The 21094-nt window shown below is 40.7% G+C and overlaps 2 protein-coding genes across 4 annotated transcripts in view; one reads left to right on the top strand and one right to left on the bottom strand.

Annotated features, from left to right (window-relative positions):
* Positions 1-2773: 2773 nt before the first annotated feature.
* Positions 2774-14671, bottom strand: ift27 (intraflagellar transport 27 homolog (Chlamydomonas)). 2 transcript variants are annotated; one of them, XM_082535086.1, is made up of 7 exons: positions 14480-14671; positions 13979-14058; positions 6438-6497; positions 5877-5936; positions 5538-5655; positions 4104-4213; positions 2774-3960 (listed from the first exon to the last, which is right to left on the bottom strand). In XM_082535086.1, the coding sequence occupies exons 2-7, from the start codon at positions 14021-14023 to the stop codon at positions 3856-3858; spliced, it is 498 nt and encodes a 165-aa protein (XP_082391212.1). In that variant the 5' UTR covers positions 14024-14058; positions 14480-14671; the 3' UTR covers positions 2774-3855. The 2 variants fall into 2 exon arrangements, with proteins under 2 accessions (XP_082391212.1, XP_082391211.1); XM_082535085.1 differs by having other exon boundaries at positions 14503-14670.
* A 366-nt stretch (positions 14672-15037) lies between these two features.
* syngr1b (synaptogyrin 1b) overlaps positions 15038-21094 on the top strand; it is a 29608-nt gene continuing 23551 nt past the window's right edge. The window contains exon 1 of one of the 2 annotated variants that reach the window (XM_082535083.1): positions 15038-15781. In XM_082535083.1, the coding sequence (XP_082391209.1) occupies positions 15680-15781 (102 nt within the window). In that variant the 5' untranslated portion in view covers positions 15038-15679. The remainder of the gene's footprint in view (positions 15782-21094) is intronic. The other variant, XM_082535084.1, reaches the window with a different exon arrangement.

Raw genomic sequence — 21094 nt, 5'->3', positions numbered from 1 at the left:
ACTCCGTCAAACTGGCTAGAACGCAGTATGAGTTATTGCAACTGACAGTAAAAAGTCAGCAACATGAAAATAAACTCCACCTAAACTTGGTTTATATCTGACCCAGATAGACTGCAGGTCATAACTTCTTACCTGAAGTTCAGTTCACCTGACACTCGGACTGGCGGCTGCTTCGGGTCTCTCCTCCTGCCTCCCCTTCCCTCATCCACCTGTTGCCTCTGTGGAAGCCCCGTCATAGCCACCACCAAACAACGGAGTTATTTCTACACATCGACCTGCATCTGGCCAATCCACCACCTCTCATTGTTCATGCCATTACAAAAAAAATAAGTCACTGGGGATATGCCCGGTATGCCCGATGGCCAGTCCAGCTATGTTAACCTGCAACCAAATCTGCAGCTCCATACAGCAATGTTACGACTTAGATTATATCTTATAACTCATAACTCTTATGTTAGCTCCCCTCAGTAGCATACTGTCTGAAATATTCCACAGCTGCAATAATTCTTTAAGTGTTATTTTTTTCCTTGGTATTCTAATTTCACCGAAGTTTACTAAATTCAACAAACTTGATATTACTTACCGGGACATTTATTCTGTCCTCATTTTCTTTCACCGAAAAATTGTTTCCTGCAGTGCCGTCTTTCGCGCTTGGCTCTCCTACCTTTGCTAACGTGATGCGCATAGCGCAGAAGCGATGCTGCATTCACTTACACTCGGATATCTGAGCGTCACCGTGAAAACATAATCGGACATTTGATATTTGATTGAATTTTATTGTTTTGCCTTTGGGGTGGCACCTGGGGTGGCCAGTCTGGTTTGGGGGGTGGCCTGTGCCCCCCCAGGCCACCCCGCTGGACACGCCATTGCATACAGACAGGAAGTGTCGTTATGGAAATTTTATGAGTTAAAGTTTTCTTCATGCACAAATGAAGTTTAAAATACAGATATATTTATATAAAAATTCACCTCAGCCCAAGACTAATTTAAACATGGGACTCTATGGGAACTGACCATAGACCATACATAAAAAATGAATCCAATGATGTCCCTTGGTTAGTCCCTTTGTGAATCCTCCAGTGCTCTCAGAGTCGTCATCTTGGTATTTTCATATGGGACCCAAGGAAACAGCAACTTGTTCATTATTAGGTAGGCTTGTGCTCATCAGGAAAATGTTTATTGTTGTCATAGAGCAAGAGAGCCAAGGGCCATTTTCACAGACTTCGATTGAGGTTTTGCAGACATCTGACCAATAACCACATGACATGAGCTTCTCTGCCATTTTGAATATGTGACATTTATTGCATGACAATGTATTTTCAAGTGAGTAAGGCCCCTGTCACACACGCCTGTCCGTGACCATCAGGCCACCACCTGTCGTGAAGGAAAAGTGGAGTATTCCCTAATCGTTTGTGAGTGGCTGCTGGAAGCTGGTACAGTGACGGGGGAAAATGATTTGTGACGCTCCACCTGTGGCCTGTTTGTGTGGCAGGTCTCATCTGCAGCCACTGGAGAGGTGGTGGGCTTGTTTTCAACACCTGGCTCAGAGTGCCAGCGCTCCATAAAAGCCCTCAGAGGTCAGTTTTGCACTAAACATCTTTCTTTCACTTAAAATAAGTAGCCTTTTAGTTCTTTGTTTTATCACATCCATGCAATCTGGTTTCTGTCATATTGGTCTCAGCCAGACAGGCCTACAGACCAATCAGTGATCCCCTGGGAACAACCTTTCACTAGAGAAAAATGTGCATTTCTCAACCAGTTGATAAAGAAATCCTTGTGAAATTCCGCCTTCAAAGTAAAAGCTGTGCCTCAGAGCTGTAGACAACAGACAACTTTTTTTGTGGGCCATTTGTAGTTTTTGTTGCACTTTTTCCAAGTTTCATTATCACTGGGCTACTACTTGCATAATATTTGCATGAAACATGAAAAACTCCAGCAATCACTGTGAAGCTTTTGGTGCAGCACCTTCTCTGCAACCTCCAGAAACCACTGCCAACCAGTCAGGCAATGCAAATTTTCCCTAGCAACCGGTGGTTGCATCACATCCAAATATGATGGACAGTTCTTGAGCAATATGATGCCATATGAGGAAAATAAATACAACTTCTTTTTGAAACAGAGGACCCCCTCCCCCTCCCACCTGGCAGTGATCAAAAACGATGCAGGTTTGAGGCTTTCATTTTCAGACCGTAAAGCTATGTCAATCTTTTTGGATCAAACCTCAAGTGGCCATCTGACAAATGCAGTTTTTGGCAGTCAGAACTAAGTCCAAAGATGAACACACCCGCTACTGCAGCTATGACCTACCTTCCACAGAGACTTTTTTTAGACCTCCTACTTCTACAGTATGTCTACCCTCCCCTGAATATAAAGGGAACACAGCAATTTTCTGTATCAACAATAAGCCAGGTTGTCCTTGAAGCTTCTGTAGATGAAGAACAGAAGACAGTTACGTAATTACGCTTCAAAAAGGCTCCACCAAGCCCAAGCCTTCCAGGTTTATGAGTTCACACTTCCAAAGATCCATCACACGCAAGTACTTACATTACAGGTTCCACATTGAAGAGCCAACTGCAGTTGCCAGTGCCACAATACATTTACGGAGATGCAAGCGCACATTGTTGGGCACAAAGAGAAAGAACACATGCAGACACCCTCACAAACACACATACCAATTACCTACACAAAACAACAAGGAGAGAAAGAATGAGAAGGATAGAGAGCCTAATTGCTATAATTATAATCACCCACTCAATGAGTACAAAAGCTGCAATAACAATTATAAGTTGTTTAATGCAGATTCTGGTAAGAACTTCACTACAAACCATTTTGCAGGGGATAAAGTTTCCAGATTAGTTCCTTTAGGTGTTATCCAGTTACTGCACATGTTTGGGGAATAAACACAGCTGCGATTTTCTAAAGACCACACAAAAAACAAATTCTGCGACTGAGTTTGGACTCCAAAACACGACAGAGTCGTCATGAGTAAATGCTGCAGTTATTATATGTGGTGCATAATGAGATAAAAACTATTGTGTCTGCCTCAAACCAGTCTGCCCTCATTTGAATGGTAGCAGCTGGTCTGAGAGGCAGAGAAAGAACAAGGACATGGCTTTGACCTGGTTTGAATGGGAGAGCGCTAATTAGAACGGTGATTACTGGTTGTTAGCGCCGCACAGGGGACATGACTGAAATGATGTGCGAGGGCTGCAGCCAGGGAGTTAACACAGCAAGGGAGAAAGCAGTAGATGAACAGCGGGAGAAAGAAACTGAACAGAAAAGAGAAGAAACAGAAAATAGCATTCAGTGAATGCAACCCCCCCCAAAAAACAGCCAAGTGAGGCAAAGCTGACGCCAGGAAATAAAAAAAGAAAAGATAAGGAGGGCGAGTGGAAGAGGCAGAAAATAAGAAGAGGAGATCAAACATTTGCGTTGCCTAAAATCAGGAACAACCACTGCGACAGAAGAGGAGTTGTAAGAAGAAAAAAGGAGGTACAGACACCCCCACCCCCACAATGAGCTGAAGTGCTATTGTGGTTTTGGTAATCACCCAACCATCGATGTGAAAGAAAACCTCCACTATCTGAGCACAGAGGAAACACACGGATAAGAGAGAACACGGCTAATCACTTATTATCAGAGAAAAACAACTTTATTTGTGGTCATAGTAAAATATCTGTCTGAACAAGCTATCCCTTTGCATGTGTGGTAGAAAACAGTGTTTTGCTGTGTATTATCTGAATTTGTAAGTTTCAAAGGCCCTCAGTCGATGAAATTCTCTCAGAAGAGATACTTTGTATCCTCCTAATGGTGAAAAATCAAGGTGTGTGGTAAGTGGGGTAGGGTGGCGGTGGTCTAGGCTGGATTAAGGTTTTGGATGGTCTCACGGTGCTCTTGGTACAGAGAATGGAAGGCCCGAGCTAAACAGAGGAGAGGAGCATCACAGTTCTCCATCTCTTTCTGTAAAAGACAAACATGAACAGACAGTAGTCACTGTATTATAAAAAGATATAAAGAATGGGATATTTTCCTGCATAGTTCATCCTTCAGATGTGGGAACTGTTAAAGTCTGCCGTGAACGCTGTGTCGATGTGCTCACTCACAGCTGAGGTCTCGTGGTACTCCAGTCCCTGACTCTGGGCCCATTCCTTGGCCACAGATGCCTGTACCTCTCTTCTAGCAGACAGATCTGACTTGTTGCCCACCAGGACACCTGGAACACATGCAAACAGAAAGATGCACTTAGAGATGCACATACAGTAAACACAGATTCAAGACTTATTCCAGAAGTGTTGTTGTTTGTTCAGTTAATGCTTGGAAACTTGTTTTTAAAGATTTGTAGTTAAACGTGTCTTTTTTTTGGTGGGTTGCAAAGTGGCAACAAAGGGGTGCAGCAACAGGAATGCTAAAGCTGCACAAATAGCTCACCTTACATGACACTAACAGGGTAGATGGGTATCATCTGCGCTATCGTCTAATCTGGGCTGACATTGGGTCCACATACTCAGGAAATTCAAAAAGTTCCAAAAATTCAAAAATTCTTCTTTTATGGCATCAGACTAAGTGATGCATTTGAGATGTTTGTAAAGATTGTGGGTCTTTATTTAACTATTAACAAGTTAAAGTAACGGAACAATTTATCTGATTCTTACCAATTCGTTAATTATTGAAATAAATTCACATCAATGGCAACTGCTGACATATTACACTGTCATTATTCCTTATTTATTCAAACAAAATCCAGAAACAATATCTGAAAAGCTAAGTACACCAATAGTAAAAAGAGCAATAAGTTATTCAACAAATTCAGAGTTCCATTTTTCTCCAAACACTGTGCACTATGAGCAAACACATCCCCTTTGGTTTCATCTGTCTAAAAGATTTTGTTACATAAGTCTTGTGGTTTGTGAGTTAATGTTTTGAAACTTTTTTTTCACAGATTTGTACTCAAATGTATTTTTTTTCAGGGAGATGGTGGGTTGCAAAGTGGGTTACATGTGTAAGTTGGCTCAGCTGATACCCTTCTACACATACAACTGGCTATCTTATGTAACACATGCTGTTTATGCAGCTTTAGCCTTCCTGTTGCTGCACATCTGTAAGCCACCTCAATTTGACATACTCATTTTATCTTTAACAATTGTGGGGCGATCGTGGCTCAAGAGTTGGGAGTTCGCCTTGTAATCGGAAGGTTGCCGGTTCGAGCCCCGGCTCGGACAGTCTCGGTCGTTGTGTCCTCGGGCAAGACACTTCACCCGTTGCCTACTGGTGGTGGTCAGAGGGCCCGGTGGCGCCAGTGTCTGGCAGCCTCGCCTCTGTCAGTGCGCCCCAGGGTGGCTGTGGCTACAATGTAGCTGCCATCACCAGTGTGTGAATGTGTGGATGACTGGATATGTAAAGCGCTATATAAATACAGGCCATTTACCATTTAACCATATTAAAATTACCGCAGTCTTCTTTTGACCACAGTGGTCTTGATTAATTTCCCTCCCTTTTATTTTCCGTTTCCCAGTATTTCATGTTCTGTGAGGTGTTACCTGGAACATGGAGACCCTGGCAATGAGCACGGACTCGTTCCAGCCAGCGGCTGCAGTTAGCAAAAGACTGCTCACTAGTCAGGTCGAAAACCAGGCACAGCAGCGAAGGTTCCCCCCACTACAGAAAGGAACGAGTGGTGATGAGGTGGGAAATGTTGGTTTTTATATACAAGGAATGAGGGAAGTGGGACAGACATATGATTGGTCCCACATCAGCTTACTTTTCTCTACTCGTGTAGCAAATCAAATAATACTTTACTATGACAGGAGGTGAAGCTCTAGATGATGAATTTATCTAGTATCATGCAGATTAAAAAAAATCCAGGGAACGAGTCTCACCATCTTCTCACAGGAATCCACTAATGTCTCCTTCCCTGCAGAGTCTATGATGTAGAGCTCCTGGTGGGGAAAAGCAGAGAAAGGGGGAGACGGACGAGTGTTATTCACGGGAAGTTAATCAAATTACTTCACATTATCTTTTATAAGGACATTAATCTTAGACCTACAATACTGCCAAATAGCATACTGAATTCAGATGAAGAAATAACAATATTATATGTCTGGGAAAGCTTCTTCCACACTGAGTGATGGATTCCAACTGTCAGCATTTTAAAAACAGACTGGCGGCTGCCAGTGCTTCCCCTCAGCCTCCTAGTCGACACAACTATCAATTTCAAAATCCTACATGGCCTTGTTCTCTAGTTACTGCATTCACAAACTTAAGTGTCCATGCAGCCCACTTGGCGGGGTGACGACAATACTCCATCAGCCTTTTACAACCATGGCTGAGAGATGAACTTTAAGCTGTGGTTGGGTGGCTAATATCTGTTGCTTCATTCAACAAAATGTAGCCTCCACCTAGAGTCCTGCAATGGATTCTAGGCACATGGTTGGACTCACCACGCTGTCATTGGTCGCTGGGATGTTGATACACTTCATCAGCAGCTCCACGCCTGTTGTCTGCCAAACAAACAAGGCTACAAATGTTAAATTAGTTATGTGACGTAAAGCTAAAATAAACCTCTTCATGATGGATCTGGCATGCCTTTGTCATAAACAATCACTCTTTCTGTCACATTATGGGCGTGCCTGTCAAAATGCATTTACAATCTGCAACAGCTGAAGAGAAGAGAAGAGAAGAGAAGAGAAGAGAAGAGAAGAGAAGAGAAGAGAAGAGAAGTTTGTTGTCGGGGAGTTACCACTGTCTAGTCTGATGTATGGCAAATGTCAATACATGTTGACTGTTGTTCTGATTTGGCGCTATATTTAATTGAATTTAAAGTATTTTAAGCCTTTAAATCACCTAATGTTATGGTAGCATTTGTTTGTAGCCATACTGAACTGATGTACATATGTGTCATGTTCAGTTTCCTTTTTTCTTATCTGACTATTTAGCTTCTGATGGTCCACTATGTTCTAAGTTCTTGCTCCCTACTTTGTGCTGTTATTTAGAGGTAAGCAAGTATTTTACAAAGGACTTTTAGAACAATTTCACTAAAAACAGCTGCAACAGCAACCGAAACTGACATGACAGTAAACCAAAGCAAAAACAACTTGGCCATTAACTCAAAAAGGGAGTCAACAGAGGCCATTAAAAAAAAAAAGAATAGGTATAACTGTAAATTTTTCTTTTTTAGAGTTATATCTACTGTGAAAGAGAAAAAAACTGACTGTTTATGTGAAAGAAACACAGAAACAGTCAGTGTGAGTTTTTCTCTTTTGTCAAAACAAATAGCTGGTATAGCTGTTTACTAAAATGAATGTTGAATGTTCGTCACACAAAAGCAGCTGCAAAAATATTTCGAAACAATAAGAATGACACAAAAAGAGCTGTAGTGGCTGCAAACCTTCGTCCTCCTTTGCAAGGTGGAGGCAGCTGTTTTTTGAATCTGCCCCAAACTACAGGAAACATCAGCTATTTGAACTTTGGTCAAACTGTCTTAATGTTAAACAAACTGCTGAAGGTAGTTGGGATCTTTTAGTACAGAGCAAACAGAGGTAGCTGTTAAAGGAGATAAAGTGCAGGCAGTAGAGAGGAAGGACGAAATCACGAAGTCACCTTCTTTACAGGCTACGAGATCTAAAGAAATCCTAAATGGACCAGATAGTTGCAGGCTGCCTTTCCCCCTCCAACTATTCACTGGTATGAGATCAGTGATGACCTTGAAGAAGTGAGTTGAGGTTTCTTCACATCAGCATCTAACTCTAAATTGATCTGATCTCCTGAGCTCACACTTAACGAAGCATGTCAAATGCAAGAGACTAAAATCCTGCAAACACACACGCACACACAAACGCACCGTGGACACTCACTGCCTCTGTGAAATACACACACACACACACACCTCCGACCAACATTTACTCAATTCATACACACGCAGAGTTCATAACAAGCATCCAGCAGTACACACACAGACCATGCTGCAGTCCCACTTCAGAGCAGTCTAATGAGCTGGTGTGATGCATAGGAAGCTTCTTGCTGGAATGTCAATGAGAGCCTATTAGTAGCAAATAAGCTTGGAATATTGCTAACAGGCTGTCTGACATTTTCAAAGGAGGACGTGAGCGGAATGGCTGACAGCCTCGGCTACCCTTCAAAATCAAAAGTTGAAGAACATGAGGGATGACTTGGGCGTCTGCAGAAGGATTAACCCTTCACAGCACCGGTTAAGCCCCATATAGAAACACATATTGTGTCCTGTTTCCATCAGCATTTAAATCTTAAATTGAAAGCTGTGGGACACAGTTACTGGTATTAGATTAGAAAGGTCACCTATGGAGTACCCCAGGGATCAGTGATTTACAATCATGATATCAGTTAACATTTTTAAAAATGACACTAATTTATATTGCTCTAGGTTTTGCAGCAAACCTAGCTATTGGAAGAATCTGGAATAAAATAAGTAGAAGTAAAAGACCTTGTAAATACTTTGTTGTCCATTTATAGTTTTTAAAATATCCTATCCCTGTAAAAACACGCTAATCAGCTCCAGGAATGTGCACCCCAGCAAATTCACTCCATTCATCCAAAGGTCAGATCGTGCAGACCTCAAAGAAACCGCGAAAAAACCCAAGAGTTACATCTTAGATTATACCGGCCTCAGCTAGCATGCTAAAGGCTAAAGTTCATGACAGAATAAAAACTGAACAAGTACGGCTTGTTTGCAAGGACTGACTCTTTTCTCTAAAAACAACATGGCAATACAGCTTAGGTTTGCAAAGTTGCATCTCCACGAACCACAAGTTGTCTTGAACAATATCCTTTGGACAGTAGAGACCAAAGTGGAGATGACTGGCCATAATGTACAAACATCGAACAAAAATGAAACACAACTCATACCCTCTGTCAAGCATGGCAGTAGAGGAGTGATGATTTGGACTTGTTTTGCATCTGGGCACCTGGCAAAGTATTGAGATGTATTCAGATCAGGACAAATCTAGGAAATCTAGAGCAGAACGACAGAAAAAATAAAGAATCAAGGGGTTGCACAATGGCCCAGTCCAAGCCCAGATCTCAACCCATTTGAAATACTGTGGTCAAAGTAAGAAAACAAGTGGTCACAAATCTCAATAAACTAAAGCAAACTCGTAAAGGAAAAATTATTTTGAAGCATACGTAAGTTCAATAAGGGAGATCTGTAGTCACACATCTGTATGCTTGTCAGGTATTGGCGGCTAATCTAAGCTTTACATCACCTCCACTTTCCCACACTGTCAAGCTGATTGTGACATCACTGGTCTAGTCCAATCATCTTTCTGCCGGCCTTCTTTAGGCCAATCAGCCTTCACTCCACATACTTTAAATCTCACTGCGTATCTGTCATTCTCCTTTGCAGACGCCTTCATCTACTCCACCTCCTCCTCATCACCGCCTCTCCTTAGTCACTCAGGCCCTATTCAAGCCTCCATCTTCATCTCCACCACCAGAGTCTAGACTCCAGGGGATCTTGTCCTAATCCCTATCACCACTGGGATGTTCTTCTGCTGTGATGGGTCATCGGAGTGTAGCCGCCAAATGCCTCAAATTGAATTCTTTACATCGACAAATCATGTTCAGTTCCTTCTAATGATCTCTCCTTATTGAACTACAATGATGCAGGAAACTGATAAAGTCATACAGAGAATGATTACTTCAAGTTAGTGCTGCTAGAAGTGGTTCAACAAGCTACTGAATCAATGGGCGTACTTAATTTTTTACAGGAGTGCAAAGAGTCCTGTTAAACAACCCAACTCAAAACACTGTTCAAAGTAACGAGAAGCAAAGAAAGGTCTATGGAGTCAGAACGAGAGGGAACATTAACGTGTTCAACAGTCCTGAGTAAGGGTTCTTCCTCTTGGGCGAAGCTCGGTAGATGTAAATATTCATACTTCTTGTGCAAATGTTGGAATTGAAGCCAAATTTGTACATTTCACTGTTACTACCCTCTTGAAAATACAAAGTAACTTCTGGATGAATAATTCGTGGTTTAAGAGCTTCAATTTTTTTTTCAAAAGTCAAGTTCCTTTTACATGAAGCACTTTACACCAAGTGAGTTAAGAAGTTAAAAATATTTCAACTAATATCAGGCAAGCGGTTGGCTACAAATAGGTGTTTTAACAGTTGCATGGCAACAGCAAAGACTGTGACCAGCAATTCCCCATGAGCATTTCTTTCCGAGTATTCAGCTAATAAAGTGGTGTCAACTGGACACAGAGCCTTGATTTACTGGCACAAATGCAGACCTGAATTTCTCTCCACTTACTTTCAAAGTTGAATCACTGCTTCTCTTCTTATTTTCCTGTTTGCTATGTATTTGAAGATTTTCACACAGCTCCACCTGTATCATTTCTTTAGATCTACTCATATTAGCTGCATTAGTTAAGAAGATGTCTAATAGTTTGACCTGGCATTCAGCAATCATGCATGCTAGGCCATTACAAACTGTAAAGGCCTCCCAATTGCAGCCTCTTTCTACTTTGTCAATGACCCGCTAGTTCACGGTGAAGAGACACACACAGCATCGCAAACAAGTGCCTACTGTATTAAGCCTATGCAGTATGAAGAAACTCATCCCTGTTGTTGTTTTGTGTGTATGCTGGTGTGTGTGTGTTTGCTAGTTAAGTACCTGTTCTGGTGGCTTTCCAGAATCCTGCTGTATTAATTATCGACGTTCCTGTCACCTCAGAAGCCCCAAAACTGCTGACACAGCAGGATCTGAGCAACCACACAGGCGCATGCATGCACGCACACTTGGCCTTTGTCCAGTAATTCATACACCAACCTGTTCTGTACCATAACCATTGCACGACTTTATGGTAAACTCACTAAATGTGAGTGGCTGTGTGTTGAGAAACCTGCATGAATATATATCCATACTCACGAGTTAATGCATGTACCGCACCTACACTTTCTTACTTTTGCAGTGCCCTAGCCCTTTAGAAAACTGAGGGAATCGCTGAACAGCCATGCCGCCATATATCACAGAGTCAGGTTAATGACATGGTTCCTTTTCTCGTGTAGATTAGCATAAATAATGCAGATTAGTCCTTCTCTGCGTCAGCATTAATTGCTACATTATGCTGTTGTGCACTTCAGTGAGTCCTGTAGTAAAGACCTCTGCAGGTCCTTGAAAAGCCTGCAAGAAGTTCCACTAAAGAAACTACATGCAATATAAACATAGTCCTCTATGACTAATATTAGACATGTTGATTTGCTATTGATGTATAATTACATCTTACTGTTTCATTAATTTGAAAATTCTACAGTTCTTGACTGATTGAGCAAATCTGAAGTAAACGACTACATGTGATTAACATCAGAACAAGTGTGCCTACTAAAGAAGCACATTTTGCCAATTACATGCTGATTAGCTGCTGCAGTGTCAGGCAGGACTGAACGCCTGGATTTCTGAGCACTTCACAGCACACAGATAACGCTATTCCCTACAAACTACTATCTATTCTGTGCTGGCAGTGAGCCAGCATTGCACTTCATGAGCTGCTCCTTCAAACCCAATTCACCTCACTTACCCAGCCTGAATACAAAAACATAAGCCTGTGGCTAGTCACGGAGTACACCCCGATCTGTAAATCCCTGAACAACTTGTTTTACAGCTCCATTCCTCTGCTGATTGTGTGAATGGAGTACAACACATCCCTACTTACTGTTATAAGACATGTTATGCTGCCTACCCCACATACACTGCAGTATCTCTGGCATTGGGCTCGCTTTCTCTGTGTTATGTGACAGTGCTACACCAGGGGGCAGTTTCTCAGATGTGGACTGCTGCAGATGTCACAGACAAGTAGTCATTCTATTATACTTTGTTCAAGCCTGCTTGAAGTCCACGTGAAGGACATATCCATAGCTGGTACATTGGTGCAAAAACTGAAAGGCGTGCTGACATGCGCTCCGAGCCTCACATTCATCCTTACACAACAAAAGTAGTGAATCGGACCAAGTGTATACTTAAATACACAAAGTATAGCAGCTCCTCTATATGAACCAGGGATGCCAAACTCATTTTACATGGCCACATTCAACTAATTATGATCTTCAGTGAGCCAAACCAGAAAAAATCCTTTCTGTCTGTGTAAAGAATTCTAACTACACATTTAAGCCCGGAGAAATCTTAATATTAAAAAAAGAAGAGCAATTTCAACATTATGTCTCAGTTTTTCTATGAGATAAAGACCAAAAAAACCAAAAACAAAGTCAACAGTCAATAGTGAAAAACTGAAACTTTTCTGTAAATTAACCATTTATCTATTATGTCTGTGAAGGTTCTCAGTCATCCAGGTCATCGTAGTCAAAGGAGCTTGCAAAGAAAAGCGTCTGGACCTCTTTAAGTTGCTTGAAGACGTTTCACCTCTCATCCGAGAAGCTTCTTCAGTTCTAAGGTCAAATGGTGGAGAGTCCCAGATATAAACCTAGTGGGAGTAACCCCCCACAGAGGGACAAAGGACCCTCTGATGATCCTCTAATCGCCTGAGCCAAGGTGGGAAACTGGGCGTGGGTCCCAATCAGCCAGAGTTTCGGGTGTGTTCATTGTGAAACCTGGCCCCACCTTATCATGCGAATTCCTGAGGTCAGATGGCCCAGGATGTGAGTGGGCGTTAACGCCCACTCACATCTGGGACTCTCCACCATTTGACCTTAGAACTGAAGAAGCTTCTCGGATGAGGTGAAACGTCTTCAAGCAACTTAAAGAAGTCCAGACGCTTTTCTTTGCAAGCTCCTTTGACATTTATCTATTACTTATTCACTTATAGTAATTAATTGGTTATAAGTAAGTAATTAAATGGTATAGGTGTAGTATGAATGGCCACGGGGGAGGTCTTTACCAGCAGGAAAAGCTGTAAAACGTATTAAATTTATTCCTTATTTTAAATTTTTCAAAGCCCTCTAGTGGGCCAGTTTGGAATCTTTTCCAAGCTGATTTTGGCCCCTGAATTCTTATGTTGACACCCCTAATATAAACTATCTAAAGATAAACCAAACTTCATATACACATGTCTATACACGTGTAAAGCGCCAAGTGTTGATTGCCACTGGTCCAGACCGGTATCACTGATTGCTACCATGGTAACAACAATAAAGCTCGCCATTTGCCAGGTGACAAAAATGATGTCAAACCGACATCACATCCACTTGCCTACAATACCACCTGAGTGTTGCTCCGGCCGGCCAAGTACCTTTTGATTTTTGGAACCTGAGGCACTGCAGGCAATCCAACCAATGCAGGTTGAAGATATGAGTGCCGTTTTTTTCTGCCATTTTAATGATATATCAGTACATGAGCTCGGAGATCCGCAGATTATGCAGAGAAATAAAAAAAAAATGAGGAAAAAAAAGAATATGCTTTTATAACTTCTATGCTTCTGGTTTTGACTTCTCCTGTACCAGTGACAATATGGAAATTTTGTCTGAGTGGCAACATCTATCGTTCAGGAGAATACGGATACCCCCACTGTATAAACTGAATGAAATGACCAATGAGCCAAACAAAAGACTGTCCTAACCCTTACAGATTAGTCTAAAGCAATGATGTCAAACTCATTTTATACCGTTGGCCACACACACCACACGTTGATCTTACGTGGGCCTAACGAGCAAAACTTTCTGTCATTGTAAAGATGTTTAACTACAAATGATCACATAGAGAGCTGTGGTAGCTCACCAAACTGTCCTGTATTTACGAAACATATTTTTTGTTAATTCGCAGTAAATGTTGATTTTGTTACATATTTCTATAGATGGTGTGGAAAAAAACAGGCACTTTTCTATCATTCAGTTGTTTATCTCCTAGTCAATTCCTTTTGTTTTGCATTAATAGGAAAAGCTGTAAAACTTATGAAAGGATGGCCTTATGTTGGACACATCTGATCTAAAGTATGAAGACTCACTTCACTTGTGGGATCAAACCATGAGCCTTTCAGTGACTGTGTGTTAATGCTCTCACCATGCTGTAATTCTTCTGGAAGAGAGTGCCATCGCTGTAGAACATATGAGAAAGAGCACTTTTGCCCACTGCAGCATCTCCTACAGACACACACACACGGAAGAATACAAATATAATGTCCTGTGGTTGTGTTTACGGTGTCGTTTTTGTGAATGAATAATTAATAGTTTAATTTGTGTGTAAGGAGTTGGTTCTCGACAGAATTCATAATTAACCCCCCTCATTATCAGGGAGTTTTAGAGTTTAGTGTCTGGTTCACCATCATTTCTTTAAGTTGAAACATCATCACTCGGCAGTGATTGGTTTGTGTAAGCTAAATGACTGTAGCTACATGATAAAATAGACCCAACAAACGTCATCTTTCACATTTAGAATAGTATCAGGCTTGTATTTTTCGTCAGTCCTATAACAAGTAGGTTGAATCTGAAACATAAGAAGGACACAGCCTGTGGCTGGGGATGTTTCTGTAGTAAAAGGCTAGCTTTAGCCCCCGTTGCTTACATATCAGGTGGTGAAAACCTTACCGACCAGCAGACATCTCGCCCTTAACTTGACCATTACATGGGATGACTTCCGGTCTCTGTCAGGTAAAACTCTCTTGAAGCTAATCGAGCTATGTTTCTCTGTTTATCGGTCCATATGCGTTGGATTATCCTGCCTGCAGCCTCGGGAACATGGACACAAAGCGTCTCTTAGCAACCAGCCACGGGGATGTTTCATTGGTCCAGCCGGCGTGGACGTAACGCGTAATCGCGTTTTCATTGGCTTTCTGTGAGGACGTAAAGGAAGCAAAAGGCTACTTTTGCAGAGTGTGTAAGACAGAACTTACTGAAACAGTGTACAAACGTAAATACCAGTGTGCACAACCATTTATAACACCAATAAGCCGACTTGACAAAAGATTGATGGAGCTTGTTGAAGAACAGAGCAATATCACGTATAAAGCCTGAAGGAGAAAACAAGCGTGAGGTCCTTGCACATTCAGGCAATATACGGTAAGACCGCTAGAGGGCGGAATTTATTGCACCTACCAACGGCACCATCAATCATGGAGTTCAACGTTGTTGGGTGGTGGTACTGTTATACTGTCGTTTATTCGTGTAGAAGCATTCTAGTGTTTTAATAAGTGCTGTCGCACAAAATAACCCTTTACCAATATTTATTTTCAGCTCACACACTTTATCATATAACGTTGATTAAGTTAATATCATGTTCTGGTTTAATGGTTTAATCACTGTTTTTCCGCCCACCGTCGATAAACGAAGAGCGCGTGACTCTCTGTAGTGGTCCTGAGTACGTCGCTGTTTTTCTTTCTTTCTTTTTTTTTACTCGGGTGTTTTGACGAGGAGCGCTCCGTCCGAGGCGTGACAACGGAGGCGCGTTCACGGGGTCGCCACCGGCTTCTGCGCTGAACTAAAGGGAGAAAGCATCTCTATCTAGCACCATCACAAAGCTTTCTTTACCCACACATAACGGAGAAATATTAGAGGTACATTTAAAACCAACAGCACGAGAGAACAGGTCGCCAAAGGAGACCGGGGGTGGGGGGAGACGCGCATCCCAGCCGTGCAGATTCAGCGGTAGTACAGTAGTGGTGATAGGGAGCAGTTTCGGGGATTTTCCGTTTCGGTTACCCGGTGCTCCACACACCCTGTGCCTTTGAGCCAGCAGCGGGGAGGGAGAGAGAGGAGGAGGAGGACCATGGAGGGGATGCAGGCGTACGGAGCCGGGAAAGCCGGAGGAGCCTTCGACCCCGTCACCTTCCTCCAGCAGCCTCAGACCATTCTCCGCATAGTGTCTTGGGTGAGTTGGAGACGTAAAAACGAAAAATAACTTTGTTCTTGGATACACAGTTAGCTACAGAGGCCACCACTTTTTAAATCGTTCATATATGTTGTCAAATATGGGTTTGAATTAGCCGACTGAGGGCCCACACAGGCTTCATTTCAGAGAGGAGCTCCTATAGATACTGAAGGAAGCTGTAACATGCTTTGTGGTGTTTTGTTCTTTTAACTTTTGTTTTCACTTGTGTGTTTGGTGCTATTACCTGATCTCACTAATAATATTCTCCTCACGCAGTGGGTTGATGGGTTGATTGAACAGAGTCCCGATCGCTGTGTACAAAATCCACCTTCTACAGATGATACATTAGTGACCAGAGGATGTTTTCTCATGAGCACAGTGAGAACACAGTCACACAGTTGTTGGATTTCATAGAAAATAATTTCATAATAACTGTCCACCCTCCGGGCTCTGAGGAGGAGGAGGAGCACTAATGAAAGTAGCAACAGTAGGAGAACACTTTTGACAAGCATAGTAAACAGATGGCAACAGAAGTGCTCCCCAAAGTGTAGGCTCCACGCTGAGTTTTAAGGAAAATACATCCGAAATGTATGAAACCGGAGGTTTATTTATTCATATAATTAATCATTAAGGAAAATGTGCTCGGTATAAACTGAATGTATAACAATCAAGTTCATTTTATTTGACCAGACCATTGTTTTACATTGTACTTATGTAATTACATGGAAAATGTACATGTATTTAAATGAGTTAAAGTCAGGATTTTGGGCAGCTTTTCTTCTTTTTAGTGCACTGCCAGGTGGTATTTTATAGGATTTTTGTTTTGGGTGTCTAGTTTTTGCAGCTGTACCTTTTGTGTCGTTTATATTTTGAGAGGAGGAAAATGCAATTCTATGTGTTTTCATTAGAAAGCATCAAGAACGTTCTCTTAAATTGTTGTAATTTAAGAAAGACAGGAAGTAAATATACTGCATCCATTCATAAACCGCATCAAGTGATGAATATCCAACGGAGATTTATACATTACATTGTTACAGTTTATTTTTTTAGATGAACATTTGGTGATGTGCAGCAATTAGGAAGGCATTATTGCACTTTTTAAAACATTTTTTCCAACAAAATGCAGCAGTGCAAAGGTTAGGCCCAGCAGTCCCAATAGTGTAGCTGTTGTAAGCTTTCAACGAAGATTGCTGTATATCAGAGATGTTTCAAACTTTGGACAATGTGTATATTGTTCAGAACAACTCATATTTTTGTTATTTTTAACATATTTGGACAATAAGTTAACAGATAGTACTCCTCGACTCAGCAAGACGTTGTTGTTTTAGATTTTGAACTATACGATTGATTTTTGACAACAGTGCAATCTATTACAAAGAGCATATTATTATTTGTTTTAATAATAACTTTTTGATGTCTCCTTGTTTTATGCAAAAACAGGAAAGGATGTGGAAAGGTGTACTTCAATATTTTTTAATAAGAAAAATGAGTTGTAGTTTTTTTTAAATCTAGCACTCATTCAAATTATCTTACACATGACTAAAGGCACTTCCTGACCACAGTTGTTGGGATTACCTGAAGGTAACAACCTACTGGGAGAACATCTTACCTTTAGTTATTATTTCTCTTAGTTTACATCAGTAAGAATGTTTATGTGATGTATTAGCCAGCTAGAAGTTGTGTGCTCGCAACAGGTTGGCTACAGCCACAACAAAAGGTTGTAGGAAGACATGATTGGAGTTTTGGGATTTTGTCCGTTAATGAAAGTAACTGAATGGGTGGTGGTGGTGCTAAAATACTAGTTTATGTCTGTTAAGCTGTGTTATATTTGGCATCATTTTTTTGTAGACGCAACTAAAGAAATGGGAACAAATTTTGTGTTTCTGCCAAAAAATACAATTTAAAATTGTTTTTTCCCCTCAGTTATGTGTTATGTGTAGACACTGTGCTGATTCACAGGTCAGTGATAATTGGCTTAACAAACACAAGAAACATTCCTCTGAAAATAAGTGAAAAAGCAGCCACTGTGCAATGAAAGACTCAGAAAGTCTGGAGCACCATTGTTCAAGAGCGTTTTAAAATATCACAAGAAAGTGTAGCTGCTTGGAAACAAAATAAGAAGAAATGAGAGGTGCTTCAAGACTTTTGCACAGTAACATAAAATTACAAGGGACTATTTTCTCTAATGTGCCACTAAGCCTTGGCGCTCTGCAGCTCGGGATAGCCTTTAAAAGCCTGACTAACAGATTTTTTGTTCCTGTATTACCTGCATCTCTATATTTTCACTGTACTGATTTTGTCTCTGTTGAGGCACCAGTTGGTTAAGAGAAAACACTTGCAAAGATTTTATAGTGTTAAAAAGTTAAAATTTCATTGTGTTTCCTTTGTAGCGTAAAGTCTGAACTTTAGCGTCAGTCAGGTTCTCAAATTTTAGTTTCATCTTAAGAGCCACAGGTTGCTTTCAGAGCTAAAATGTAAGCAGTTATATAATGTCAGTGACCAGTGTTGCGTCAATACATTATGCTTATAACTAAATAAACCTAAGGTAAGGTTTGTATTGTATTGTACAGTCCTGACACTAAAGTGGGAGCTAAGGTTTTCCTCTTTAAAAAATTATAAATGAAAAAGTTTCTGTTGCCTGAAAGTGCCATAAACTTTCTTTGTATAATTAGAAATACAAAGAAAATGCATAGTTTGTGGTGACATAAACCGAGTTTATTAACCCGTTAGCCTTAAATAACAAGGCCAGTGGCTAGTGATGTGATATGTCTGTAAATCATGAATTTAATCATTGTAAAGCTTAGTTGTGAGGTCAGATTTTTGGCTGTATACGAGGTATACTAATATGATGACGTACTTTGTGTATCATTTATATTAGTAAACCTGGCAGTTACATTTCTTTCACTGAATTTTTCTAAACATATGACACATGTTGTGCTGTAAATTCATCTGTATGCAGGAATATTTTTTTAGTCACGTAGGGAAAGCATATTTTAATATGGCACAATCTGATCACTGCTATTTCACCTTTTTTGAGAGTTTTAAGGTTTTATGTTGAAAGTATATGGCACAACTCAGTAGATATTTGTAGTTATACAATCTCTATTTATTATCTAGGGTTGCAGTTTTTTCCTTTTTTATTTTCTATCTTCATTTCTTAATCTTTATATTATTATTACTATTTCAATTAACTAAATTACTGCGCTACAAAGGGGGTTAAATCGTATATTTAAACAATACATTTTACTGTTATGTGACTGTTTATTAATGTTCAAGTTACATAGTTGGGGTTAAATGGTTGAAGTTGTTTCTTCAAGCATTCAGTACTCAAAATCTTAAAAGTAGAAACCAAAACAGCACATGTTTAAATGTCTTAATGAAGAGTTTTATGGTCCTCAAAAATGTTTTCAAGATCATTTTTAGGTGACAGATCGCTTCAGCAGTGATTTTCTTACACATTTATAATTTTCTATTGATTTGACACTACCGCGACATCTTAAGTGACACTAAGACAACACTCTACAGGTATGGAGTGTCTTTATGACTCTTCACCACATCCCCTGTCCAGAGGTGTCATCAGAGCAGCAGCATGTCGCCATAGTAACAGGCATAGCCTAGCTTGTGATGTATCGTATCATATTGAGCCTGCAGCAGTCTGTGGGGGAGGAGACTATAACATTCACCACTTTAAAGGAGACTTCCTTAGTTCATATACTAGATGTCCCAATAGTGTAGCTGTTGTGGCTCTTATTGTGAAAAGGCAGTTGGCTTCAAGTCACACTTTCAATGGAAGTTAAAAACTGACACATGCAAACAAATAAAGGTTCAGCTTTTTCCAAGACTTCAGTGGGTCATATGCTTCCATATTTGTAAAACACACACAAACTGATGGATAATATGAAGCACGTAAGACGTAACAAACATGTAACAAACATGCATTTTTTTTCACAAATATCTACTTTCTACTCCTGAGATTGTCAAAACAGCCTCGTTTCTTTAGGTTTGACTCATTTAAGAGAAGATATTGTTTCACATCACTGCATGCCAAACATCCAGTGATGTGACAGTCCTGTTAGTATATCCATTACTGTGGATTATTGCATAGAAAGATATTAAATAACCAAAAATACATAATTTATGCATCTTATGTCTAACAGTGCACACACATTCCAATAACCCCAAAGTGCCAGGTCCTTCACAAAAGAATAGCTGGTAGTAATGTCCTTCAAAGAGCTATTTTTTACTTTCTTGCTACATTTGATGCTACATATCATGTTCTTGTTAAACTTGTTCTCCTACGTTCTGGCAATCAGGAGACAAAGAACATTAATGAATTTAATGGACGTGTCAAAACTTTTTCTTCCAGAAAAGTGCTTTTTGCTTGCATCCGAAAGATAGAAGTTAACATCTTCAACCTCAGAGGATTTAACAATATTTTGTTAGCAATTCATTGACAGTGTAGCAGGCCATGCTCAGCAATAATGAAACTTTGTCCCTTCCAATGTGAACATCGCTTAAAGGTCAAGCACTTCTTAGCACTTTCCTGCAAGTCCATTATAGTGATGAACAGTATTTAAGATCCCATTCTGTAAAATTTAATGTCTGTTTGTAATGTAGAGGTAAGAGCAAACCAGGTAAAATGATAATGCCAGAAAGTTGATTCTGTTTATCTGGACGTAGTGTTTTCAGTGGGAGAACGGTTTTTCCACTCATCCAAGAGAATTTTTCAGTCGCAGGTTTCCCCAACCTTATAAACGGTACATTTGCATAATGACTGAAACTAGCACTACTAACGAACTATGGGCTGTAGGTCAGTTTCATGATCATTAATATGCAAATCTTCATGAAGACTGATCAACAACCACTGATCAATGGCCATGAGTGCCACTCACAGAGAGTTGGGGAATGGCTGCAGTCACAGCATTGTAAGATGGCGAAAGATGTACCCTTAGGCCCCCTCCTCAATTCAGAGATGGTCTTGAGTGGCTACTGGCCTGTAGGTGTAAGTAGACTGCGGGGTCCTGGCCTGACGAGTTAGCTCTTATGTGTTGTGCCATCCGCTTCGCCAGAGGTTGTTTGTTTTTTCTGATGTATAAATCCTGGCAATCGTCCTGGCGATTAACAGCGTACACTATGTTACTCTGTTTGTGTCGAGGGACCCGATCCCTGGGGTGGACCAATTTTTGGCGCAGCGTGTTTTGGTGTTTGAAAGCCACACAGGCAGATTGTTTATAAAAAATGCGTCTCAGTTCTTCTGATACTCCTGACATGGAAGAGATCATCACTAAGGGTTTTCAGCTTTTTCTTGTCTGG

This window comes from Aulonocara stuartgranti, assembly GCF_965226115.1.
Source record: "Aulonocara stuartgranti genome assembly, chromosome: 6".
Taxonomy (NCBI): Eukaryota; Metazoa; Chordata; class Actinopteri; order Cichliformes; family Cichlidae; genus Aulonocara; species Aulonocara stuartgranti.
The sequence above is the reverse complement of the archived record's forward strand: the minus strand, read 5'-3'. Positions and strand labels throughout refer to the sequence as shown.

Coding starts and splice junctions, on each gene's coding strand:
- ift27 (XM_082535085.1), bottom strand. CDS start 14,536: ATGGTCAAGTTAAGGGCGAGATGTCTGCTGGTCG. Junction 4,214..5,537: donor CCAGGGTCTCCATGTTCCAG/GTAACACCTCAC, acceptor CATGTGTTCCAG/GTGTCCTGGTGGGCAACAAG. Junction 3,961..4,103: donor AGTACCACGAGACCTCAGCT/GTGAGTGAGCAC, acceptor TGTCTTTTACAG/AAAGAGATGGAGAACTGTGA.